This window comes from Octopus bimaculoides, chromosome 4 (genome assembly GCF_001194135.2).
Source record: "Octopus bimaculoides isolate UCB-OBI-ISO-001 chromosome 4, ASM119413v2, whole genome shotgun sequence".
Taxonomy (NCBI): domain Eukaryota; kingdom Metazoa; phylum Mollusca; class Cephalopoda; order Octopoda; family Octopodidae; genus Octopus; species Octopus bimaculoides.
In genome coordinates, this window is record NC_068984.1 from 75,967,414 (window position 1) to 75,994,451 (window position 27,038).

Genomic DNA, 27,038 nt, shown 5'->3' on the forward strand with positions numbered 1-27,038 from the left:
CAATATTATTCCTTGTTTGTTTTTTTTCATTTCTTTTTTTCCCTTTTAAAATCTCACCCCTTTTTTAAATGTTTCTGTTTTTATTTTTTTTTTTCATGGGGAGCTCTTATAAAAATATTTTACTTTTTTTTTTTGTAATTGTGTGATGCGCAAGAATCATTTCATGAGAACAGGTGTAAAGTCTGTTAAATTATTTAAGTTCTCGTTCCCCCGTTCCCCTCCCACTACCATATTCGCACCTGCGAAGGATAGAGGCACATTAGGGATTGGATTGGATGGCTCAAATTGATTATTATTATTATTATTATTATTATTATTAAGGCTTTGTCACCTGGTAGATTAATTAAATTGTATGCATGTTTTGTTTTGTTTTGTTTTAATTATGCCAACAAATTCCAACACAACTTTTTGTTTATCATTAAACATTTTCTCTCTTTCTCTCTCTCTCTCTCTTTTTCTTTCTTTTTTTCTTTTTTTTGGTTTAATTTCTTTCATTCATTTCTGTTTTCTTGTTTGAAGGAATGGGACAGGAAGAAGTTTTTTTTGAAAGAAACTCTTCCTTTGTCTTCACTGACTGTTGTTGGTTATCCTTACAAGGAACATATGTCAGACAGTCAGACTTATAGAATTGTATATTTATATTTCCACAGGATCCAGGGGAAGGGTGGCATGGGAAAGGATGAGTTCTCTCTTCAGTTGGAAGTTATTTGTAGATACTTAGAAATGGAGAGAAAGAAATGAATGAAGGTAACAGGGATATAAGAAAGGAAAAAGTCACTTTAAAGAGAGACCAGAAAAGAGTATTGAAGAAAGAAGGGTTAGTGCAGAGAGAGACACAGAGGTAAGTATTAGGAGGAAGGTTAGAATAGGAAAAGCAGGAGACAGTAGAAAAGAGAGAGAAAGAGAGAAGAGAGGTAGAAAGAGAAAGAGAGAGAGAGATCAGTATGGAGAGGGCAGAAAGGTCAGAATGGCAATGAAGGGGGGAAGAGAGGTCAGTATAGAAAGGGGTGGGTGGGGAAGAAAAGGAGAAGTACAGAAGGGCAGAGGTCTGTATGGAAAGACAGACACACACACACACATAGAAAGAGAAAGATAGGAGAGGTAGAGGGTGGAGGTAAGTTAGGACTGCTGTAAAAATATAACAGGGGGGGTTGAGTGAGGGTTTTAAAACCATAGTTGACTGATTATTTTCTGCGATGTTTGCGATAGCGGTGCCGACGATAGAATGAGGAATGCAGAGCTGCTGCACTATCCTGAGGTAAGCTTGTCAGTGGAATGACACGTTTGTGCACTTCTTGCACCTGTGACTCTGGCACCCAGCAATCAGGGAATCTGCAAGAAAAAAATGGAAACAATATTAAGTAAATATATGCAAAAAAAAGAAAAAGAAAAAAACGTGTCCATTAGATAAATCTGTATTGTTTGATAAAGGAACTCACAATTTAAAAAAAAAACAAATGAATGCTTTTAACAAACAAATAATGTTGAATTTATTCATGGTTATCTTAGAAATAGGCCATTTGGTTCACCCATTTGACATCTTCAGTATTATCTTTGAAGATGCTGAATTTCTGAAACAAATAGCCTATTTGCAAAATAACAGATGTATACACACATACATACACATGATCAAATATGCTTATATATGTATTGTATTTATACAGAGAAAGACAGATTTATATATCATCATCCTCCTCATCATTTTAACATCCGTGTTCCAGGTTGGCATGTGTTGGATGGAGCTCCAGTGTCTGCTTTGGCATGGTTTCTACAACTGGATGTCCTTCTTAATGCTAACCACTTTCCAGTATGTACTGGGTGCTTTTCCCAAGCTAGCAGCACTAGCAAGACTATGGACCCTGAGAAGTTAATTTTATGCTAGAAAGTAAGGGGTAATAGGCAGGTGAAAATGTGGGAGAAGGGGCCAGAGGCCAGAGCAGAACAGGGCAATCTCAGGCAGGTTGGCATCAAAAGGGTTAAAGATACAAGTATATGTAGAACACGTATCATTATAATTGAATGACTAGATCTGTTGAATAAAATGGAATTTTGAGTGTGAATGAGTGAGGAGGCATGCAAGTGATACTATGTATATGAATGACTATGTAAAAGTTGCAGTGGGGGATGGGGAAAGAAAATAAACTGAGGGAACCTGTGTGGTTGTTCAATTTGTTAGAAGTAGCAGTCAAATCTTGCTTAATGTCTTAAAAAGCAAAGGACAAGTTGCATAGTGTACTCCTATTGACTGACGAGAAAAGTAGAGACTATAGTTGTGGTTGGAGTGCCTTGTTAAAATGTCTGCTCAATCCAGGCTAACCTTGGAGTGAAAATTAAAACAATAAATTAATAAACAGGATGCCATATAATTTCTCAGGTCGTTAAATAAGAACCAAGAGATGAGAAGTAGTTGGGGTGAGATTGGATCTCAAGATGCTGAATTTTGCAAATGAGATGATACAAACTGAGAGGTGCGGCAACATGTCATAAAACTGATGTCAGTATGAAAAATACAAACATTGAGGGGGGGGGGACCCCAACAACAACCACCAATGGAGCCTCTATGCAGTTGCTTGACTTGTTGGAACAGCAACCAAAACCCCCTTACAACCTAGTCTTAAAAACAAGGGCACATAGATGTAGTCTTTGACACATTATGTCTGTGAAAAGATGAAAAACATCTATGATCGTAAATCTACCTGATTAAGGCTGACCTAGAGCTAACCAACAATAACAAGGGTTAACTACTGGATGATGTGATAATGAAATTGTAGCTATTGATAATACAGTAGCCTTCAAATATCTCCCAATCCCAAGCAGTCTCCAAGACATTCTACCCTATATTCATTACAACCAAAGTGGAGAATTGCATCTAATCAGTTGTAAAGAAACCTTGCAAAAGCAACTTATGAGAAATGCTAGCACTGAACAATGTTTGCTGTTCACATATATGTGAGAGCAACATCCTAACCTATTGCTTCGATTGTTGTGCTCACAATCATAAGATTGTGATTTCGATTCCCAAGCAAGGAATCAAAACCACTAATACTGTATTGTGTTCTTGAACAAAACACTTCATTTCACATTGCTCCAGTCCATTCAGCTGTAAATAGTTAACTGTATGCCAAACTGGCATCTCATCCAGGGGAAAGTTAGCCCTCCTACTTGGCCAGCAGGGTAGCATCATTCAAAAGCTAAAACAATGCAAGGTAGCACATTGTGATCAGTAGTGTATAATAACATCCAATAGTCTGGTTGTTACAGTGATATAATACATAAACACATATCACTAGTCATTGCTAGAGGTATGTTGATTGAGAATTTTTACTTTGGGGACATGGCCAGAAATACTGGAAAAGGATAGAGTGGATTATAAATGACAACTGTATATTACAAGTACTTTTAGGTTTCATGAAATCCAGACAGGTTTCATGAAACAAAGCTTTGTTTAAAAATCATTGCTTAGCCGAAAAAGAAAGCCGGCATCAATGACTCTTATAGGGCTTCCAAGACTGATGGGAGGGAAACAGGAAGAAAACACGAGTCATCAGTTGATTATAAAGTAAATGCATCAAGAAACTGAGTTAAGCCCAAACTGGAGACTTGGTCTTTGTGCTTCCAACAAAGGGACTAAAGGGACACAAGGTCAAGGAAGTGTTATTAAACCATAAGACAAGATTAAGCATGATTAAGAAAAAAAGACATGACTAAATTTGAGATACTGGACCACCCAAAATAAAAAAATGAAGCTAGATTTGGAAGAAGATGAAGACAAAAAAAAAAAAAGTTTTCAGAAAATTAAGACTTATTTACTACTCCACTACGTTCCAATTTCTAGTCATCACTATCATCATTAGATGCTTTATTCTCTGTGAGTTAAACTTAGAACTTATATTCCTAAGAGTAACAATATTCTTTTCCACTAGACTAAAGATGTATATACATGTGTTGGTGGCCTAGTGAATAAGATTATTACTATTAATAGATTAATACTCTTTGTGCTAAACAAAATTATAAACTCAACTCAGACAAAAAAAAAAAAATCTAAACAAATCTAGTATATCAAAGCCATGGAAAACTTGGGCCCTTTCAATACATTCTGCTTACAGGGAAATTTATGTTATATTGTATAACTACAATATAACTAGTATTTAAACAGTGAATGTAAGATGAAATAAAATCATTGAAAACTACATAAAGTAAGGCAACTGCACCTGGCATCACTAAGAAACCTTGTCAGGTGTTTTAAGTGTCAGGTGAGTGAGGAAACAAGTTCCCTTTGATTTTTTGAGATTGTTTAATATCTGTTAATAAAAGTGCAGTTCCATATGACTACACCTCATTAACAATCAAGAGGTCACTCTTACTTTAGTTTTCAAAGTTGATTGATTGCCTAAAAAAAAAAACATAAAAGAAAAATCAGCAAAAGCCAGTGAGGAAGCCTCTTTATGGTTACTTGACTTGCTAAAAATAACAAGCAATTTCCTTCAAAACACAAGTTACCATTTAAAGGAAGTGGCACGTAAATAGCACCATTTGAGCGTGATCGTTACCAGTGTCGCCTTCCTGGCATGTGAAAAGACATTCAAGCGAGATCGTTGCCAGTGCCGCTGGACTGGATCCTGTGCAGGTGGCACGTAAAATACACCATTTTGAGCGTGGCTGTTGCCAGTACCGCTTGAATGGCCTTTGTGCCTGGCGTTAGGAAGGGCATCCAGCTGTAGAAACTCTGACAAATCAGATTGGAGCCTGGTGTAGCCATTTGGTTCACCAGTCCTCAGTCAAATCGTCCAACCCATGCTAGCATGGAAAGCGGATGTTAAATGATGATGATGATGATGATTGGACATCATAGATAAACAAATGAAAAAATTTTGAGACAGTTGCAACTTTCTCATCAAGGGTTTGTTTTGCTTGACCATGTCTGACTTGGACAGAAACACTAAAAATAACAAGCAATATACAAAACAACTGCACCTAGATCATGATTTACAAAACAATTTTTGTAACTGAAGCTATTACTAGCAAAAATTCTGATCTTGATGCGATTCTGGAGTATACCACTGAAATTTTCACAATTTCTTCATCAATGCAACTGATTGTGGCAGAAATAAACTGTCAGTTTCCTCCAAGCCAAAAAGATTACATTACTTCAGTAACTCTTTCTGAACATCAAACCATCTATCTATGACCCGAGAATTAGATCATATCTTTTAGAGGTTTTATTTTGGCCTTTCACTCTTGGCACGAGATAGTATGGAAAGATTTTCAGGGCAGATGTTTTACAGCCAAATACAATCCTGCTGTCAACATTTTAGTTGCCTCTTCTGAAACGTAACTAAAGAGACACGATGTACCCATTCTGCTTATTTTGTTGCTGTCAATATCATGTTAATTTTAGCAGAGTTTTTACAGTTGGATATCACCTTACTATGTGAACTAGGTGCATTTTATCATGCCAACAGCACTGGAGATCATCACTGACAAAATTAAAGAGTGTCTCTACCTACATTGCCTCTGGTCATTCTTTCCTTTACAACATGATTTTTAGAGCTGGTATGACTTGTGTGGTTAAGAAATTTGCTTCATAACCATGTTGTTTCAGGTTCAGTCTCACTGTATGACACCTCGGGCAAGTGTCTCCTATTATAGCCTCAGTTCAACCAAAGCCTTGTAAATATATTTGGGGAGATGGAAACTGAAAGTCTGTCAGATATGTGTTATCATCATCATCATCTTTTAATGCTCATCTTCTATGCTGGCATGGGTTGAATGGTTTAATGGAATCCAAAGGGTTGGAAGACTGCATCATGCTCTGTCTGCTTTGGCATGATTTCTGTGGTTGGATATCTTTGCTAAAACAAACCATTTTAACAGAGTTTACTGGGTTCTTTTTCATTGCACTAGTAGTAGCACATGTAACTTAAAATATCTTTTCAATTGAATGAGGCTACAGTAGAAATGAATCCAAATTTACATGAAGTGTTGACAGAGTATGAAAGAAGAGGCTAGAACAGGTTGTTTGCTGTGGAGAAGAGATATAGCTGCTCACATTTTACAAGAGTGGGTAGCAGTAGTGAATGTGTGGAGCTGGAAAGTGAAATTAAGATAGCTGTGATGTGTGAGGATGGGTTCTGGAGGAAGAGGAACAGGAAGGGGGGATGTTACTCTGCAAAATTTGGATTTGTCCTTGTTCAAAAACTATCATAGTCTATTTCCTATTTAAATCCAACATGCACCTACAGAATGTGTGCACATGAGCACGTATGTGTGTGTTTGTGCCTCCTTGTCCATGCAAACATGGAATAGTGGATGTTAAAATGATGATGATGAAGAAAATTAAGATGATGATGATGCTCTTCCTATCGTCTATTATTTTACACTGTTTTAATTACTAATTCAGAGTTATTGCTTAATCTAAATGGTTTGCCCTCTGAGGATTGCATTTAGTAAAGAACCCTTTTCATATAAAACTACCCAGCTTCCTATATAGTTACTTTCACTATTTGACTATTTGGTGTCTTTGGTTATTCTTGCTAGAAGTTGAGGACACATGGACATAAATAACATGATCTCTTATGGAAAGAAAGAGCAGAGAAAACTTTATAGTGGTGGACCAAAGCTGTCTCCATGGCATTTAAGGGGTGGGTATTTAGCTCCAAAAGGTAGTATCATGATGGTGCTTATCCTCTGGAATCAGGATAGGTGGGGTTGAGAGAATGTGAGCCAAAAGGGTACTAAAAGAATGGAAAAAACAAGAGATAGGATTGATCTAAAGCAAAAATTTAAATCATATTAAGTTTAAAATGTTTGCTTTTAAGTTTTCACTGCTGTTTTTGAGATTCAAGTTTAAGTCATCATTTTTAAATAAATCATCTGAAAAATTCAATCAACTACCAGAATAACTACCTTAAATTATAAGTGACATGGCCTGTAATATCTGATGGAAAGATCAAAAGAAGATTTCACCCATAAATTATGATTTCACAAATTACGTTCATACTAATTTTGTAAATTAATTGTTTAATTAGTATTTTCTCAGGTTTCACTACACGTGTGCACACACATACTAAAAGAGAGAGGCAAATAGTAGCACAGAAAGACAAACATGTACACACACATTACAACAAACTATACCGAATCAATGAAATAAAGCAGTTATGTTGAAAAGTTAGTTTGACATCCTAAGAGGAGATGAATTAATTCTGAACACACAACTAATTAGGAATAAAATATTGCAATTAATTGCTTGGATATAAGGGACAAAAGCAACTGGTGTGTTTTTATATGAGACAAGGAAAACTAGCATGTATTGATAAAACTGTGTAACACAATTTTTGTACTTGGGTAGCAACTGTTATTTATTTGCTTACCCCTAGAAAGCATGAAACATGATTAATATTTCCTTCAAACTTTACATTTGTTATATTTATTCAAACTCCATAGAATCCTTCTCAACAGATGGCTATGATGCTCCCCAATTACTCCTACTCATCACCAAAGATGCACACATTTGTTAGCCACTAAGGGACATGCTCAAGTGGTTAAGGTCAAGCAACTGACAAGCAGATCCGTGGTATTGAGCAGAATATTTGCTATAATGATATGTCTGCTTCAACTCAGCATTGAATCTGTCTGAAATGTAATGGAAAATAGGTCAGTTTCCAAACATTGATGTCCACGTCACAAGAGTAAAGTTTGAAGGGAATAGTAGTCATTTCCTTTGATTTCGAGATAGAAAGCAAATTGGAAATAGCACTTACTGACCAAAGACAAAATGAAATTTAAAAAAAAAAAAAAGTTACACAGTGTAATTAGGCTAAGGACTATTTGTGGGTTTTGGTATATAGAACAAGAATACTTACATGTTCTCAGGTGTCCAGTGTAATAAAACTTTTATTTTTCCAGAGTCTTCTCTTCTTCTTGCAATCACCTAAATATATAACAATATTTATTAGTGTTTGTGAGTGGTGTGTATGCATGTGTGTGCACAACATGCACACACTATCATCTTAAGGGGGTGTTCGTACTCTGAAAATGTCAAACATGTTTCAGCTACCTTGGGCCTTGTCAGTAATATGCACTCACTAGTCACATGTCTGGATGAAATTTGATCTCTCCAATACAATGAAATATATATCGATTGATATTACAGAAAGCCAGCAGGAATGAATAAAACTCACTGCATACAAATGAAACAGCATGAAATTAAAATAGCCATTTGTGTATCATACTTAATGTATACGAGGGGGCACACAAAAGTAACCAGAAAAATTCTCTGTGGGACAAGCCTGTTGTTCTGGAAGCCACTTCAAGCATCAGTCTGCAAACCGGCACTCTCCACTAAGTTCATACTGCTATGTGGTGTGTCTTTGTTTTGCAGTGCTTCTTCTCTGTCTCACTGATTTTTGTGATGGCTGAAATGAAGGAATAGTGTGCTTCCATGATCTTCTGTTTTCTGCTGGGGTAAACAGCAGCTCAAATAGTTGTCATGCTTCAAACTGCTTACAAGACTGTACTGTGATCAAAACAAGTTTATGAGTGGTCTTCACAATGTAAGAATGGTCACTTGTTGCATGAGGATCAACCTTGTTCGAGGTGAGCGTTGACCTCCTGAACGAATGAAAATTCATGAACTGATCTTGGAGGACTGTTACCAAATAGTTGATGAACTTGTTGATATGACTGGTGTGTCCTGGGGCTCCTGCCAACAAATTTTGAGCAAGAAATTGTGAATGAAAAGAGTTGCAGTGAAATTTGTGTCTTGCTTGCTCACGGAAGATCAAAAGCAGTCACAACTGAATGCATGTTGTGAACTGAAAGAACAGTCGCAAGTTGATCCAGACCTTATTTTCAAAGGTCATCACTGATGATGAAATCTGGTGCTATAAAATTTGCAGATGTGGGAGAAGTGAAGAAAAAACTCAACAGAGGTTTTAAAAGGCATCACTTTTGTAAGAGTTCCAGCGCTGCTTCCAACAGTAGAAAACGGGTCTGGACCAATGCATTGCTTTAAATGGAGAATACTTTGAAGGCGATAAAAGTGTAAACATGTAAAACCAAAGTGAATAAAATAATATTGCAAAATTCCAGTTTCTTTTGGGTACCCACTTGTGTGTGTATATATATATATATGTATAATAATAGTAATATTAGGGATAAAATCCAAAATTACAGGTAAAAACTCAATTAAAATCAATTTATTAAAAATTAAAATTAAATTAAGTTTCACAGTATAAAATATATATAAGTATATAGTATTAGGGAAAAGAACCAAGGTTTATGAACTCATCGATGAAAATCCACTGTCACATATAAAAAAAATTTATAATTAAAAGTACAATAAATAAGTATAATATAATACAAAGTAAATATCATAAGATCAAGATAATACTATATATTTATATATATATATATATATATATATATATATATATATATATATATATATATATATATATATATATATATATATATATATACACACACACACACACACACACATACTGATGAAAGATAGTGTGTTGCGGCTTTCGTCTGAGAGAAAATCTCTTTATAATCATCTTTAAAAGCATAATATGTCTGGCATTCTCATAGATCGCTGCTGAGTCAATGTTTGTCTCACATGATGTACATTGTATTTTTAACATTTTTAACACAGCATAAAACATCAAAGAATATATATATGCACAGTAACTAAGAGCCCAATTAATAGGTGTTAACACGTAGTAAATCCAGAGGAGGAAGTTTGCATGAATACATATATCCAGCTTGTACAGTTAAGCGCAATGAATATTTTGAATAAAAGGCAGAAAAATGTATATTTTAGATAAATCACAATTACTTTCACCAACTGTTTTATTAGGGGTATCTATCACATATATATAAATGTGTGTGTGACTGTGTCAATTCACACTCCATATCTTTGCCTGAAACTGAGTAAAAACAAAGACATTATGTTATGTTGATATTTCTTAATAATGAATCATAAGTACAGACCTTTCAAGGATGAGAAAGAAAAAAAAAAAACCCCTTTACATGAAAAAACAAGAAAGGGTTAGTGACAGGATTGGTATCCAACTATAAGTATTTGTGCAACCCATGCTAGCATGGTAAAAGTAATGGTAAAAAAAAAGAATGAATGAATAAATGTTCCACATTATAAAGCTTAATAATGAAAAAGTATTCTTGAGTTCCTTTAAATCATTTATTATTCTCTAACTAATTGAAACAGTGTAAAATTCACTAGAAATGAATTCAGCAAAAAATCTTTGAAATACAGTAAAATTATTAACAATCATAAACCGACAATCATTGCAGCTGAGTCAGAAAATACATTCACCATTACAATCAACAACTATGAACTCCAGTTAATGAGGGAGCCTTTCATATTACTTTGTGACCTGCTAGAAGTCACAACTAAATGTTCCTCAAATCACACCCTAGTATTTTAGAGGGGCTGGAGAATACAGGAAAATGTGGTTTGGGGAGAACCATGCTTCGAATACCTTCAGTTGTAGGTATACACAATTAGGGCTGTCTTGGGGCTTAACAACAACAAACTGGGGGCCAATGAAAGAGCCTTTACTTGGTTGCTTGAGCTACTAGAAATAACATCTAAATCTCCCTTCAATCACATGCTACTGCTTTAAAAATAGGAAGAACACACTGAATTATGTTGTTAGAGATCAACTATGCTTGGAAAAGCTGGGATAGCTAAAATACTTTAGATCATAGAGCTAATTTGTCAAGGTTGACCAAGAGTAAAGCATCTGTCAATAGTGTACTAGTAATGTAATATGGTCCCAGTTGTCAAGATTCTGAATACCATGCAAAAGGTGGCAGAAGTAAGAAGAATCTGGTGGACAGACATTGGCTCCTGGATTTTCAGACCGAAAGACAGGAAATTCATTCAGTGAGTCCAACCTAGATGACAGTTTTTGATTTTCAATTTACACACTAGTTCACAGGATAATCACACTGGCCTTTTGAATGTATGAATAAACAACCATATAGCACAAAATATCACACTGAAGCACACAAGAATTAAGTTAGTACAGGTCAATTATGTCATAACAACAGGATTCAGGTAGAGAAAGAGTATATAGGAAGACACTGACAGATATTGCTGAAAATACTATGCCTGCTTGCAATAACATTTTTGTTGTGTGAAAATAAAGGTAGACAAAATAGCAAAAACAAGGCCTCTTGCCTGTCAGGAACCCCCTCCCCCGTATTTGTCACCACATACAGAGATAATTCAAAGTATTTGGCACCAACTGACTTTGAAAAGATATAGTTCATAGAACAATATTTTTATTGTCATTTCTTCAGTGTATTTTATGTATTTTCACCAAGCTTCTCTCTCTCTCTCTCTCTCTCTCTCTCAACAGCTGTCTGAGACAATACTTAAATTTAATTCCTGGCCTACATATATAGAACATGTTGAATTGAAATGCTTAGTGACAAAATTCATTTTAGCTGAATGTAAATTTATTTCCCATGATCAGGTAGCCTGACATTAACTTCACTATTTCCTTCTGTAAGAGACAAAGTCATCAGATGGAAACTGAGAAATCCCATATAATTTTCCTTTAACACAGGTAATTGCTTTTCTTCTATCAGAGCTCAGCAGCTGTTTCTCTTTGAGCTAAACATTTGTTAAAAGGCTAACAGAGAGCAAACTCAAATTTTTACTGAAGCAATAGGAGATAACACATTCTATAAAAAAATGCTTGGTTTTAAGTCTAAGTGAAATATAATTACTTGTGAAGACTGTGATAAAATGTTTTACATCGGCTGCAACAAACAACCTTCAAGCTCTCTCACCCCACCACTCCACCTCTTCATAGCATAGTACAGGTTCTAGCTAACATCAGCTGAGATACTGAAAGGGGTAGGGGAGGGTAAGTTTTATGTCTATAATTATCTGTACTCAGCGCCCCCTTGACACACTAAAAAGTCAGGCCTTCTGTTATGGACATAGGTGGTGGTGGAGCATCTAGAAACTGTTAGGTTGGAAAATAAACATGAATTGATTAAAAGAGAAGAATCTCTGTCTCTCTCTATCACACACATACACACACACACACACACACTCTCTCTCTCAATATAATTTACTGAAAGTGTTAGTATTGGTAATATTGGAGGCACAGACAACTGAAATATTTATTTTTAAAAGTGGCATATGACCACAAGACCATTTTTCAAAGGTAGGGTAGCTATAAGTATAGTGTATTATATTGACCTTAGTACTCACAGGTACTTTATTTTATCAAAAGTCTAGAAGGATGAAAAGCAAATATGAGTGAGATTTGAGGTAAAAAATTAAACGATACCACTAAATACCAAAAGGCATTTTGTCTTATGCTCTACCCATTCTATGAAACAGTTATCTAAATTTCAAGAATAATAATCCTTTCTACAATAGGCACAAGGGCTGACATTTTGGGACAGGGGTTAGTCAATTACATCACCCCACTCCCTGTTCAATTGTTACTTATTTTATTAACCCCAAAAAGATGAAAGGCAAAGTTGATCTCAGTGGAATTTGAACTCAGAATGTAAAACCAGAAGAAATGTTTCAAATCATTTTGTTTGGCATGTTAATGATCCTGCTTAAACTCACTGCCTTAAATTCAGGAATAATGATGAAATAAGATTCCATATCAATTTTAATTCTAAACCTCTCAGCTGGCATAGAACCACTTCCCTCAGTATCACTCCATCCTTGAGTTATTTGACAACTCCACTAGTGTTAGGACCATGTAAAAAGCACCTGTACTGGTGCCACATAAAAAACACCCAGTACACTCTGTAAAATGGTTGGCATTAGGAAAAGCATTCAGCTGTAGAAACCATGCCAGAGCAGACAATGGAGCCTGGTGCAGTTCTCTGGCTTGCTAGCTCCTGTCAAACCATCCAACCCACACCAGCATAGAAGACAGACATTAAATGATGATTTTTCATGTTTGAGACACAATATTTCTATGTTAGTAATAGGTAAGATACTTGGGTGTTTTAAATGCTACTTTGTAACCATTTGAGATATATACCAGCCTACACACACACACCATATAAACTTTTTAGACCACTTTTTAAGGTCAAATTTATGGGGTTGACTATTACATAGATACTGCTTTTGAGGGGCTGAAATTTAAGCCAGAATCCAAAGTACTGTGTCAGCAGTAGAAGCCCAAGTGATGTCTAAGCGAATAAAAACAAAAACAATGAATTACAGTAATATTACCAATTCTATGCATCAAAACACGTCTGAGGAAATAACAAAACCCATAAACAAGACCCTGCAACTCTTATGAATACTTACACGTTCTCTTTTACTTGTATCCATCAAACTTAACAGACTAGCTGGGTGAAATCAATTTAATCTCATAATTATGTTATATTACCATCGGTAATGTATCTACCTGGTACCAGCATGCCACTACCTACCATAATACAGTACATACAGCTGATAATCGTTTAACGGCCACCTTTCCATGCTTGCATGGGTCAGGCGAAATTTGTTGAGACAAATTTTCTATGGCTAGATGCCCTTTCTGTCACCAACCCTCATTTGTTTCCGAGTAAGGTAATATTTTGCCATGACTAAAGATGTCTCAGAAAATAGGAAACGAGGGACACTATTTGCATGACAGTGAAATTCACAACTATCATGAGAAATCAAAGCAAGGAAACTGTATGCACACAAACGTACATACAAAGAAATGTGTGTTTGTGTGACAGGCTTCTTTCAGTTTCTGTCTATCAGATCCACTCACAAGGCTTTGGTTGGCCTGGGTTGTAGTAGAAGACACTTTCCCAAGGTATCTCACAGTGGGACTGAATCCACAACCATGTGGTTGGGAAGCAGACATTTTACTACACAGCAACTTTGTGTGTGTATATATTTATATATACATGCACACATATGCATGAGTGTTTGTGCACACATGTATGTGTATTCTAGGATTTGTATTATTGGTTTCTTACAACAACATATCTTAAATGTATATAGAGAGAAGAAATGAGGATCAGATCTAGTACGTGATGGTGACGATGATGATGATGCCTTTAAGCTACAAAAGTGAACTGATTCAGTTGTGCAGTCAGCAAGTTTGCTATCAAAACCAAATCATAGACTAGAGTCACTGAGAACTTATTTCTAAGTCTCAGCCTAACAACACTGGGAAATAATGAATAAATAAATAAATAAATGAAACTTACAGTGCCATGGAATGTTATGGAATTAGTGCTGCCTTCTAAATCAATCTGCGTGATTCGTGTAAGCGTGATCAGCTCTTGTTGTAAACGTTCCATTATTCCACTGTCAAAAAAATCTCCGGTTCTTACTGAAATGAATGGAGTAGAAAAGAGGATAGGAAATAGAAAAGTGGAAAAACAAGAATAAAAGTAATGAAAGATAACATTTTAATTAAGAAACTCTAATGATCATATTTGGTGGATTACTGCAATTGAGATTTCTCACTAGTTATGTCTTCATATTCTGGCGAGGAAAAGAAAAAAAGCAAAAATAAAGAAATATGATTAAATAAATTTTTTTTTTAAATGCAAGTCAAATTTTTCAAAGAAAGAAGGCAATGTTGCAATAAATAAATAAATGAGTATAAAAAAAAAAAAAGAAGCAGGGTGAATTAGAAGACATTGGTGCAGGAATATAGGGGATCTACTTTGAACAAATCTTAGAGATCCATAATAATCAAGTTGTTGTTATTTAGCCTTAAGTCAACTCTGAATGAATAAACCAATAGCCAAAGGTATTTCAGTCATAAACACCCACCATTTGTTTTTCTCCCACAGTATGTCTATGACTACATTTTAGGGGTGGCTAACCACAGGCAGTAGACCAGAACTGAGCTGTGGATCATTTGCCAACAGGCTATACAAAAAGAATAGATTTTAAAATTTCATCTCTAGCTTATTGATTATTGCAGCCTGCGGAGTGTTTTTGCATAATGTCTGTAATAATTAAATTATATATTATGCACTTTGTGTTTTGATACTTATATGTTCCTCAGTCTATGGAAAGATTGTGTTGCATGAAACTGATCCACAAAGCAAAAAAAGGTTGGGGACTGGTGCATTATATGACAACTTTTTGTTTCTCAATGGCTGTGTGGTTAAGAAGCTTGCTTTGCAAACACAAAGTTTCGAGTTCAGTCCCAAGGCAGCACCTAGGGCAAATGTCACTTTCTATAGCTCTTGTCTGACCATTGCCTTGTGAATGAATTTGGTGGATGGAAACTGTGTGAAAGCCTGTCATATATATATATATATATATATATATCATCATCATCATCATCGTCATTTAATGTCTGCTTTCCATGCTGGCATGGGTTGGATGGTTTGACAGGGGACTGGCAAGCCAGGAGGCTGCACCAGGCTCCAATCTGATCTAGCAAGGTTTCTACAGCTGGATGTTCTTCCTAACGCCAACCACTCCAAGAGTGTAGTGGGTGCTTTTTATGTGCCAGTCAGCACGGGAGCCAGTCAGGCAGCATTGGCGTTGGTCATGTTCGAATGGTGCTTTTCACATGCTACCAGCACAGGAGCCAGTCGGGGCAGGGGCTGGCATCGACCATATTCGGATGGTACTTTTTATGTGCCATGGGCACAGGGAGCCAGTCAGGCGGCACAAGCAATGACCTATGCATGAATGGTAGTATTCTTTAACAAGTATAATATGGTCAGCTAGGCCATCATTGGACTGACAATCCAATGATAGCTTAGCTGGTTTAGACCAGTTAGGCCACTATTGGAGTCAATGTCAGCACTATCCTAGTTAAAGAATAATAAATTTGTATTCTACCAAAAATACTGAATAATCCTTCAGTTTAATGTAAAATTGTTTTTTATTATAAAATAAAAACAAATATTAATTATATATATATATAAACACATGTGTGTGTGTGTGTGTGTGTGTGTGTGTGTGTGTGTGTGTGTGTGTGTGCACACGTGCACACATGCATATGTCTGTGTTTGTTCTTCCAGTGCTGATTTGTTTACTTCACTGTAACTTAGCAGTTCAGCAAAGAAGATTTGGCAGAATAAGCACATACTTATAAATTAAGTATTAGGGTCAATTTGTTTGGCTAAACTTTTCAAGGTGGTGCTCCAGCATGGCTGTACTCCAGTGAGAGAAACAAGCAAAAGATGGTAAAAGATAGTAGGATGACAGAATTGAGAGACCTTGCTGGTTTTTCTAACAAGTTGAACAACCCCATAGATTTTCTCTTATTAACAAAAGTAGCAATTTTTAACACGGACACAGTGTCACATATTTCAGGAAAAGCAAGAGGGTAAGGGGCTCAAATAAATCTCTACCAATGCTCGACAACTACTTATTTCAATGATTTCTGAAGTCAACCTTTGCTAGATTTCAACTCAGAACAGAGAAAATTAATTAGATACAGCCAAGGACTCTGTGGTACAATCTTCTGATTCTGACACAGAACACATAAGTTCTTGAAAATTGAAAATTCAATTACTTTGTTGAATGACTGATTCTAAGAATCATTGTTAACAAAATGAGAATATGAAAGAAATGTCAGCTCGATTCCATTGATGAGTTGATTATTATTTAGTTCGCTAATTGGAATAATTACCTCCAATTCTAAATAATAGGTACTCAACATTTCTATATGCCAAATAGCAAGGTAAAGCTAGTGCAAAACTAATCGACAACTAACATCCAACAACTACACACACACACACACACACACAGAGAAAGAGAGGAATGCATGCATGAAAACTACTGAATGATTGTATGTCCTTACAAATGAGTGAGAGTGTATCAATGCAAATGTATTCATAACATCCAATGAAAATGTGTGTATGAACATGTGTACAACTGTATCTGTTATGTAGTATATAGACACACATGTATAAATGTCAATCTATGCATACACATACGCACACTCAGATGTATATGTGTTGGTTTTATACCATTGCTATGTTACACCAGTCTAAGGATCAAGGCTGTTTATGCAGGTCTCTTCATGTCTTGGGACTTAATGGTTCAACAAGCAGAGATCAATAAAAACAGGTAGCAAACTGAAACATGTGCTGGGGCCAATATGATTAAAACCCTTGAAAGCTGTACTCCAGTGAAGTTAAAAAGCCAATAACTCCAGTGAAAGAATACTTATAGACATATGTAACACAAAAACCATGCAAATGTATAAATTCTTAGAAATAGCAGTCAAAATAACTCAAGGACACGCACCATAGAGAGACAGAATGGACTAAACAGAACAGGAGGAAATGTGGATGGAAGAGTTGCTGAAGAGGTCACAGATGTGTGATGAAAAATTTCTAGACAATGGACAACATAAGACAAAATAAGAACAATAAATGAGTTAAGAATGAATATATAGTGCATGTGTTCATTTGACAAAAAAATATGTTTCAACACATAAATTCTCATCAGGAATCTTGCAAAACAAATTCATAATTGTAAAATCATTTGATATTTTCTTAGATCCCATATTATTACCATTATCACAATGTATCCTTCTCTTCTTCACACAAACTCTTGTCTTTACTCTTCCCCCACTCCCTTTCCTGTCTCTTCTATTCTGACTCCAACACTATTCCCTCTATTATTCTCTCAATTACCATCTACTCATGATAATTCTGGGATGCTCTCTTTTGCTTTACAATCTACAAAGCAATCTCAATAGTGCTGGTACTACAAAAAGCACCCAGTGCAATTAAGTGTTTAGTAACTGATCTGAACAGTGACAATACAGGGCTTGAGAGGCTTTTCTTTTAAACTTGCTACTGGTATCACAAAATGCACTCAGTGTACACTGTAAAGAGGTTGGGATTAGGAAGGGCATCCAACTAGAGAAACCCTGCCAAAAATGAGACACTGGTGAAAGAGGTGATCATCCGACTTGCTGAATATTGAACTATCCTACTTATTGCCAACATGGAAAGGAGATTATGATGATGAGGAGAAGGAGGATATACTATGAACAGATGACTTAAGAGAATTTGGTAATGGTTGGAGACTCTGATCTTAGATCTACTTGGGATGTACTGGCTTGGACTAAACAATATCAATAAAACAAGGGCTATATTTGATGATGTAGTCTTATACACACCATGCGTGTGTGTGTGAGAGAGAGAGAGAGAGAGAGAGAGAGAGAAAGAGGTGTCCATAGCTGGAACAAGAATGCTTTCGATCATAAGTTGGGTTTGTGATATATGATCAGGTCCAACCTAGAGCCAAACAGCAACACCTTTAATTATTTATATAAAACTATAATAAAAAAAGAGGAAAAAGTTAAACTAAGAAATGTTATTAGAGTCAGGTAAATTATACCTTTTTACTGTGAACAGAATAGACAAATAACAAGCTTGCAGCTGGATTAATAGAACGGAGTTAAAATTAACATTTAAAAGGCTATTTTTGTGGTAGCTATTTATTTTACAAATACCAACAAATACTAATGCATTTCTCTCAACATGGAATATGTTGAAAAAGAAAAAAAAACAACAAAAAACCTACAGCAAAAACAAAAACAAAATGTAATTGTTTCATCTACTAAGAGCATATAAATCTACAAATGAAAAATCGAAGAAAAAAAATAAACATGTACCATCTCATGAGTTTAAATCATTAACTTGTTATATTGAAAAAAAAAGAAAAAGAATATATATTGTTAGAGATCATCAGCTGCATTTTAATTAATTTCATGAAAGTCATTTCTTGGGTTGTAAATAATAACAGTAGCAACAACAGCTTCAACAGCAGCAGCATTACTGAAAGCAAGAAATGAAACACTGATTTGTGCACCTATTGTGAATTCAGGGTAGAAAATAAATTAATTAAAAATAAATAAATATGTAAAAATTGTTATTTTTTTGTATTATGTAATGTAGCCATTTTAAATTTTTCAGTGTAATCAAATACAGATTTGCAATATGATTTACAGATGCCACAGGATTTCAACAAGTTAATTCAGAAGAGGGGAGGAAGAAGACCAGAGATTCGTTCAGTCAAACAGATATACTTTAATAGCAAAACACTAAACAGTGCTGCTTCTCTCCTCACACAGTTACACATAAAACATAAACAGATCCACACACATACATATATACAAACCCATACATAGACACACACCCAGTAATGCCCATATACACATATATAAATCTCATACATATGCATGCACATGCCATCTGATCATCACGAGAGAAATTCAGATAATTAGATGCAAGGTGCCTGCTGTCATAAGCATAACTCCCATCTCTTGGTATTGAATATGGTTTAAACTTTTCACCTGTACCTATGTACACTACACACATACACATTTTACACTCACATACCACACGTGCAACTATTTTTGATATGTTCCTCATTTATAATTATTTCTAAAAATAGAAATATATGCAAAATCACGATGACAAAATATGCAAATTGAGTCTGAAAGATTACCAGAGACCCGAACACACATTTTTATAGCTTGTAAGTACATATGTAACTTCAACAAGTGTTTAAGTGGTATTTGCCTTTTAATGATATAATGTGAGTTGAAGAATCTTTGGCTGTTATTTGTAGCAAGTGACTATGTCTATCCAAAAATTAAATCATTTTTTGCTTTTTAAATTTCAGAATATGAACATGCTATTCTAAATGCTACAGTTGATTATTTCATTTGGTCATTATACAGAAAACAAAATACAATGTAATTAAACTCAGTTCCAAAAATATAGAGGAAAAATCGGAATTTTGGAATGAACATTTTAACAAATTATACTTCATTGGCATCTAGATACAATTTGATGTCTGTCTAGCTGTCTGCATTTATATACATGGAGTATAGAGCAGGCATGGACCACAGCCACAGCATTGTGAATGAAACTGGGTAAACAGAAACTATATGAAAACTCAATGAATTTGTGGTATGTGAGTGTAAAATGTGTATGTGTGTAGTGTACACAGGTACAGGTGAAAAGTTCAAACCATATTCAATACCAAGAGATGGGAGTTATGCTTATGACAGCAGGCACCTTGCATCTAATTATTTGAATTTCACTCCTGATCATCAGACTGCATGTGCATGCATATGTATATACATGTATGTGATGCATATATATTCATATGTGTATATGGGCATGACTGGATGTGTGTCCATGTATGAATATGTATATATGTATGTGAGTTTGTTTATGTCTTATGTGTAACTGTGTGAGGAGAGAAGCAATACTGTTTAGTGTTTTGCTATTAGAGTATATCTGTCTGGCTGTAATTCAAAGGGCCAGTTCAATCACATGCAGTTACAGATGCTTAACCCTTTAGCATTCAAACCAGCCATACTAGGCACAAAATTCTACCTGTTTTGTGTTGAAACTGACCAGATCAGGCCTTTCTCGCCTACCCTACAATGTCATTAAAATAAAGAAACAAATGCATCATCAGAATCTCAAAGCCACAAAATAATGTACGATTAATTGAAAACAATGGGAATAAATAAGCATTGTATTAGACGGAGTAATCTGAATGCTAAAGGGTTAATTCAATGAAAATGCAGCTCAGTCGATTGAACAACTAATATTAATCAACAATAACAGATGATAGATTCACTTTCCATTCAGATAAACAATTACCTTATCCATGATCACCTGCATACAAAGTATTCCAGTGATAAGTATACACAGGTAAATAGTGCTGCTTTAAGATGGTGAATGAAATTCAAATGAAATCACAGGCAATATTCAGGAACATGATTTCTGTGGTGCTTTTGAGACATGAAAGACATACTGAGACTGCAGTGTACCTTCTCAAGGGGAACTATTTCAAAAGGAATGGTACTCAAATATAAATAACATCTGAAATACATTATTTACTAGTGTATTTTTTTTTTTTTTTTTAAATCTGGTCCAGGAATTTTCTTATACACCTAGCAAATAGTGTACATTTGAAACCAAATGAAATAGCTACATATAAAGGTTCATTGAATGTAAGCAGCACAATCAATTCACAAGGACAGCAGAGAGTATATATACAAAGATATGCTCTGTTACAATTAATCTAATTTACCATACTTGTACTCATCACTCAGAAGTAAGTTTGTTATTACATCACAATGGCAACTATCCATCAGATAGTTAAGATAAACACACTTCTTAATTAGAGGTGCACTAAATTAATTAGGTAATTATTATTATATGGTTAATTCTAAAAGTAAACACCCATTCCTAGACAAATTATGATTTAAATAACTTTCTCTTCAAATACAAGTAAATCAGAAATCTTTCTCTGCAGGGAACATATTTGCCCTTTCATTATTATTATTATTATTATTAATATGATAAAGGCACCAGCATACATTTTGGAAGAAAGTAGAGCTGATTTTACAGACCTCTGTATTTGACTCTCATTCACCTCAGTGGCACAAAAGGAAAAGCTGATTCTAACAGGGTCTGATTTCAACATATATGGGAACATAACTGGATATTGTTGGTATTAAGTCCAGTGCCCTACTTATTCTGCCAATCTGATCAATTAGGATTTACTTCAGCAAAAGGCCACAAAGTGCAGAGTTAATTGAATCAACCTCAGTATATGACAAGCAATTATTTTATTGATTCTTGTGAATGTAATGGTAAAGACGACCCAAGTAAGATCTGAATCTCAGAAAATTAAAGGATATAACCAAATAGCACAAGTTCTGTTTCTATTGATTAAAGAAAAGGTTTAGCTGATTTAAGCAAGTATATTAGTTTAATGATCCTCAATGTATAAAATGTGAATTTCACAATGCTGAGATTTGAACTCAGAACCAAGAGGGAAGAAACTTAATGCTGTAAGTTATTCAGTTCAGCACAACAAATAATAATGATGATGATAGATGATTATCAGTTTTGAGTCGGGGACAAAAAAACAAAGACTTGAAATTTTTAGTCTAACATTAACTGAAAATTGAAACTGTTGTAGACTGCATGGAGCATACCATTTATTTTATTTTTGTACCAGACACTATGAAAATATATTCCCATTTGCTACAGAGCCAAAAAGAAAAGAAAACAAAAAACAATACAATACAAACGAGTACACTGTGTGTCAAATATACTGTCTGCATATTTATTATTTTAAATGACTTTTTGACGAGCAGTGTCATAAGAATCCAAGAATGGAAATAAAAAGCAGTACTGTTCATGTTTTTCCACCAAAAAATAAAAGTGGGGAGAGGCAGAGTGAACCTAGAAATTTATCTAGCAGATAATACCAATAACAATAACTGCCCTCATTGGCCCGACATAGATTTATTGGGGAGAGGTAAACAACAACAATAGAATGCATACAGACATTATATGAGTTTTTTGTATATTTTGTGATACAAAAAACTTAAAAAGTGATCAGTGAACTCTTACCAGAAGAGTTGCTGTCGCATACAAAGTAAACAGAATTGCTTATTTGAACCATAGGTTTTATTCAATTACACTTTTACTCAACTGTACAAACTGGAAAAACCCACTTGTGTGTATAATTGATCAACAGGCAGATTGAATAAAATGTTGTTATTCAGTCAGTTTAAATACTAAAGGGTTAAAAAAAAAGTTAGCCAAAATAAAGGACTGAAAGTCATCTGAATATTGGAAAAAAGTTACCTGCATCATGATAATTTGTGCCAGGTATCAAAATGCCAACATCAGAACTGCTGCTCAATGCTCTGTGAACATTGTAAAGGCATAACATGGACAGTTACAATAGAGACTACAAAGCTGTGGCCAGCAAGAAGGAACGCATCAGGGGTTCTGACTGCATCAGCATGCCAGGGCCTTAGGCTCAATTCAGACAGCTATGTGAAGCTGCTGGAGACTGGTCAAACCCTGGCTGGAAAGGGTTGATGCTGGAAGGTCATGTGTGGCAGTAGGATTCATTTTCTTGCCTGGCTTCCAGAAAGAGTCAAGAGTGATTGTTAGAGAATTTCTATGATATCAGCAGCTCCAATTTCTGGTCTTCTTATCCTCCAATTGTAATCTCATGGATTACTAAGTGCGGAGCACGGTTTAAAATGATACCAACCTCTCTACCTGCAACACCAAGGCTGAGCTGGTGGCCACAGTCAAAGAGGCGTTTGAAGATCTTTACAGGGACACAGAAAAGAACACTTGTGCCAGGTTCTGGGGCATCTTGAGGCTGAGGTGGAAGCAAAGAGTGGCTACTTTGAGTAAAATGTTACCTCCCAGCCTTATCAAGTTGATATTTTTTGATGGGATATTGTGTTTGCTTTTACTTTCATGCAAACTGTCAAATTTAGCTGAACATTGTGTATAATTTTGTTTATCTTACATATTTTTTTTTTTAAATTAGGAGTTGATTGACTAAAAAAAAACCTATATTGCTAATACTAAAATATATATCATTGACTAACAGAGAAATCAAATGAAGTCAAAGAAAACTCTCAGAAACATAGAGTCAATGTAAAGAACAAACCAATATTGATAAGAGAAACATGATAGTAGTTTTGCCATATGCAAGACAGCTCAAGAAAATAACTCATTTTCATAAAAGAATGAAAAGAAAAGTAACATCCACCCTTCCATGTCTGAAGAAATATTCCAAAGTGTTGCCAGAACTCAAGCAGTGCTGTCTAGTAAATAATAGAGTAATTTTCAGTTACTTTCTCCAAGTACGCATGAAGCTTAACTTTTAACATTTCAAGGAATGGGAATTGTGGTGTTTATTTCAGCAGGATGTGTGAGGAGAGAATGGAACAGTTAAAGAGAAAGAAAAGAAGTGCTTGTGTACCGCTGAGGAAAGTTTTCCATCCTGTAGGTGCATATGTTTATGTTAACCCTTTAAGATGCAGATTACTCGGTCAAATTAAAACCCAATTAGAAATAAATATGTAATAGGCAAGAAAAAATAATTTTACAATAACTGGTATTTTATAAAAAAAAAATTCTAGACCTCCTTTTTTGCCTCCTTCATCAAAATAACTTTTTCATTGCTTACCAAATTAACAGTAAATGAATTACTAAGTAAATATAGCAAAAATACATATTTGTTGGTATGGTTTAGCATTCAGATTATCCTGTCAAATGTAATGCTTATTATTTACATTGTTTTAAATTAATCATGCATTATCACATAGCTTTGGGATTTTGATGTGATTCTTTATTTTTAGAATGACATTGCAGGGTAAGCATGAGAGGTTGGATCTGGCTGGTTTAAATATTAATGGGTTAAAGTGAATACATTCTTAATTATGTGTACACATACAATAATGTATGTACATGAATAAAATAAATTTGCACAAATGTTGAATTTTGAGAAATGATTACTAAATGTAATAAGTTAACATGCACCATCTCAGGGGTGAGGAGAAGGAACTAACTTTTTCTCCAACAAAAACAAATGCTTTACGATCTCTATATTATAAATCTGATGTCAAGTCCCTTGATAGATGTTTTAGTAGTTCATTAAAAAACTTTTTCTGGAAGGTGGTGGTGTTGGAGAAATCTGTGAAACCAGCTTCATAACTAATAATAACTGACAGCTTGTCGTTTCACATAATAACATCGTTATCTTTACTACATAACATTATCCTGATATGTGGAAACAATAATAATAATAATCATTATGACTACCATCAGCAGCATGAACATCTCCACCACTATTATCAGGAAGATTGGTTTTCAGATCTGTTTCTTCCATGCTGGCATGGGTTAGACAGATCTTAAATTCAATACTTTCTTATGCGTATCAAGTTTGAAGACTATTTTTATGAGGATGTCCCAGTTTATCATCTAATAATAGCTAGATGCTATTACTGTCAGCCGTCAAAATATAGACACCATAGAAGTTATCTTCTAGACATATAACCTGATAACATATGTGAATTTCTTTTGACTAGACATGAAGAACTACATTTTTTAGGAACAAGATATAATTAATTAGACTGAACCAGCATATTGCTGGTACAAATTATTACTAACTGCAGAAGAAAGCAGGGCATAGCAGTACTAGAGAAAAACATCATCATCATTTAACGTCTGTTTTCATGCTGACATGGGTTGGATAGTTTGACAGGGAGCTGTCCAGACTCCAACTGTCTATTGTGGCATGGTTTCTATGGCTGGATGCCCTTTCTAATGCCAACCATTTAACAGTGAGCTGGGTCCTTTTTATGTGCCACTGATATGGAAAGATAAATGGCAACATAGAACACTATGAAGCAAAGTAAAACTAGGCCCAGGAATGATTTGAACACAAAAGTATAGAAATTTCTCAACTTGTAAAAGTTTACTTATATAAATCTGATATTACCTTTCATGTAATAATCAGTTTTTAGTCAAGTATATGAATTTAAATTTTAACATCTTTAAACTATCGATTTCATGCAAGTTCCTGTGTTAAGCATGGGCTAAAGTGAATACATTCTTGATTAGGTGAACACACATACAAGAATGTATGTACATGCAAAAAATAAATTTGTACAAATGTGGAATTTTGAGAAATGATTACTAAATGTAATAGTTAGCATGCACTATCCCAGGAGTGGGAGGGGGGAACTATACCTTTTTCTCCAACAAAAACAAATGCTTTATGATCTCTATATTATAAATTTGATATCAAGTCCCTTGATAGATGTTTTAGTAGTTCATTAAAAAGTTTTCTGGAAGGTGGTGGCATTGGAGAAATCTGTCAAAGACAACAAAGGGGCCTGCATTGTGGTAGCTTGTTCTACTAGTAATAACAATCAATTCTCCCTCAAATCACACCTACAATATTGAAAGGACACATTAAATAATGTAATAGTATTGGATACAGTATGACTAAAAAGAAAAGATGGGATGATCACTGCTGAAAGGTCTTTGTCAGTGTTCAACCAGGGCTGATCTGGAGTTAAATAAATATATGTAGGATATTATAGCAGATCATAATAACAATAAAAGTGTTATTAAGATGTTACAATTACACTGTATGGTGTAGCAGTGTGTTATGGTGTAAACAGAAGGTAGAACAAAGAAATAAGCTTCGTGAGAGACAGCAAGATAGAAAGCAGATCATTTGGAAAAATGGTCAGTATTTTTAGGACAGTTAATGTTTCACTTGTAAGTGAGTATTCATACCATTATGGAAGTATATAGCCATCTAATAACATATGTACAGTATGTATTTGCTTCATGTGTGTTGCGATTGCACACAATAACAGGGTTTACAGACGTGCATGCACTTACAGTATCATGTATGTGCACAATATACAGTTGTGGCTGAGTCGTAAGAAGCTTGCTTCCCAACCACATGGTTCCAGGTTCAGTTCCACTGTGTAGCACCTTGGGCAAGTGTCTTCTATTATAGCCTCAGGCCAACCAAAGCCTTGTGAGTGGATTTGGTAGCTGGAAACTGAAAGAAGCTTGTTGTTTGCATATATATATACTAGCTGAATAGTCTGTTGTTGCCAGGCAATGTAATGCCTAATATAAATTTTTATTTATTCCATGTCAGAGTATGCCTCCCTGACAGACAGGCCTCTTAATCAGGACAGATTTGTGTAATTTTTCCCCAAAATACTTCGTTGAGGATTTTTTCCCCTTTTAAAATTATTTACATGTCTGTTCGACCATTTCCCATGACTTTATTCATTAAAACTTAAGTCCTTACAACTTTGGTTGTTGCAATGCTTTACTTTCATTTGTTTAATAAAAATGCCACCTCCTAATGATCGTGCTTTCATTCCGTGATAGACAGCTATCATGCAGAAAATGCCAGCTTCCAAATCCTGTTTTCTGATTAGGTAAAACTGATTAAACTTTAAACCTCAGTAACATTTTTCTGCAGCTTTTCTGGAACAAATAAATAACGAAATTGGATTTAATGTGGAAAACCATTTCAAGATACCAAATTTGGAAATTTTAATGTAATTTTAAAATCTCAGTCTACCCCGACAAACACAAAACCAAGAAGGGAACATTAATGCATAGGCAAATAAGTAATTAGCAGAGAAGGAAAATATAATAGGAAAATTTGACTGGGGGTGTTGTTGTTACCTCCTACAGTTACT

General features: G+C 34.9%; 1 protein-coding gene across 3 annotated transcripts in view; it reads right to left on the reverse strand.

Moving 5' to 3' along the window:
• Positions 1-422: 422 nt before the first annotated feature.
• The window catches only part of LOC106869369 (zinc finger protein aebp2), a 177,466-nt gene continuing 150,850 nt past the window's right edge, over positions 423-27,038 (reverse strand). For all 3 annotated transcript variants that reach the window (XM_052967147.1, XM_052967146.1, XM_014915092.2), the window contains 3 exons: positions 14,224-14,348; positions 7,863-7,930; positions 423-1,332 (listed from right to left, as the gene is read on the reverse strand). In XM_052967147.1, coding sequence (XP_052823107.1) covers positions 1,185-1,332; positions 7,863-7,930; positions 14,224-14,348 — 341 coding nt within the window. In that variant the 3' untranslated portion in view covers positions 423-1,184. The remainder of the gene's footprint in view (positions 1,333-7,862; positions 7,931-14,223; positions 14,349-27,038) is intronic.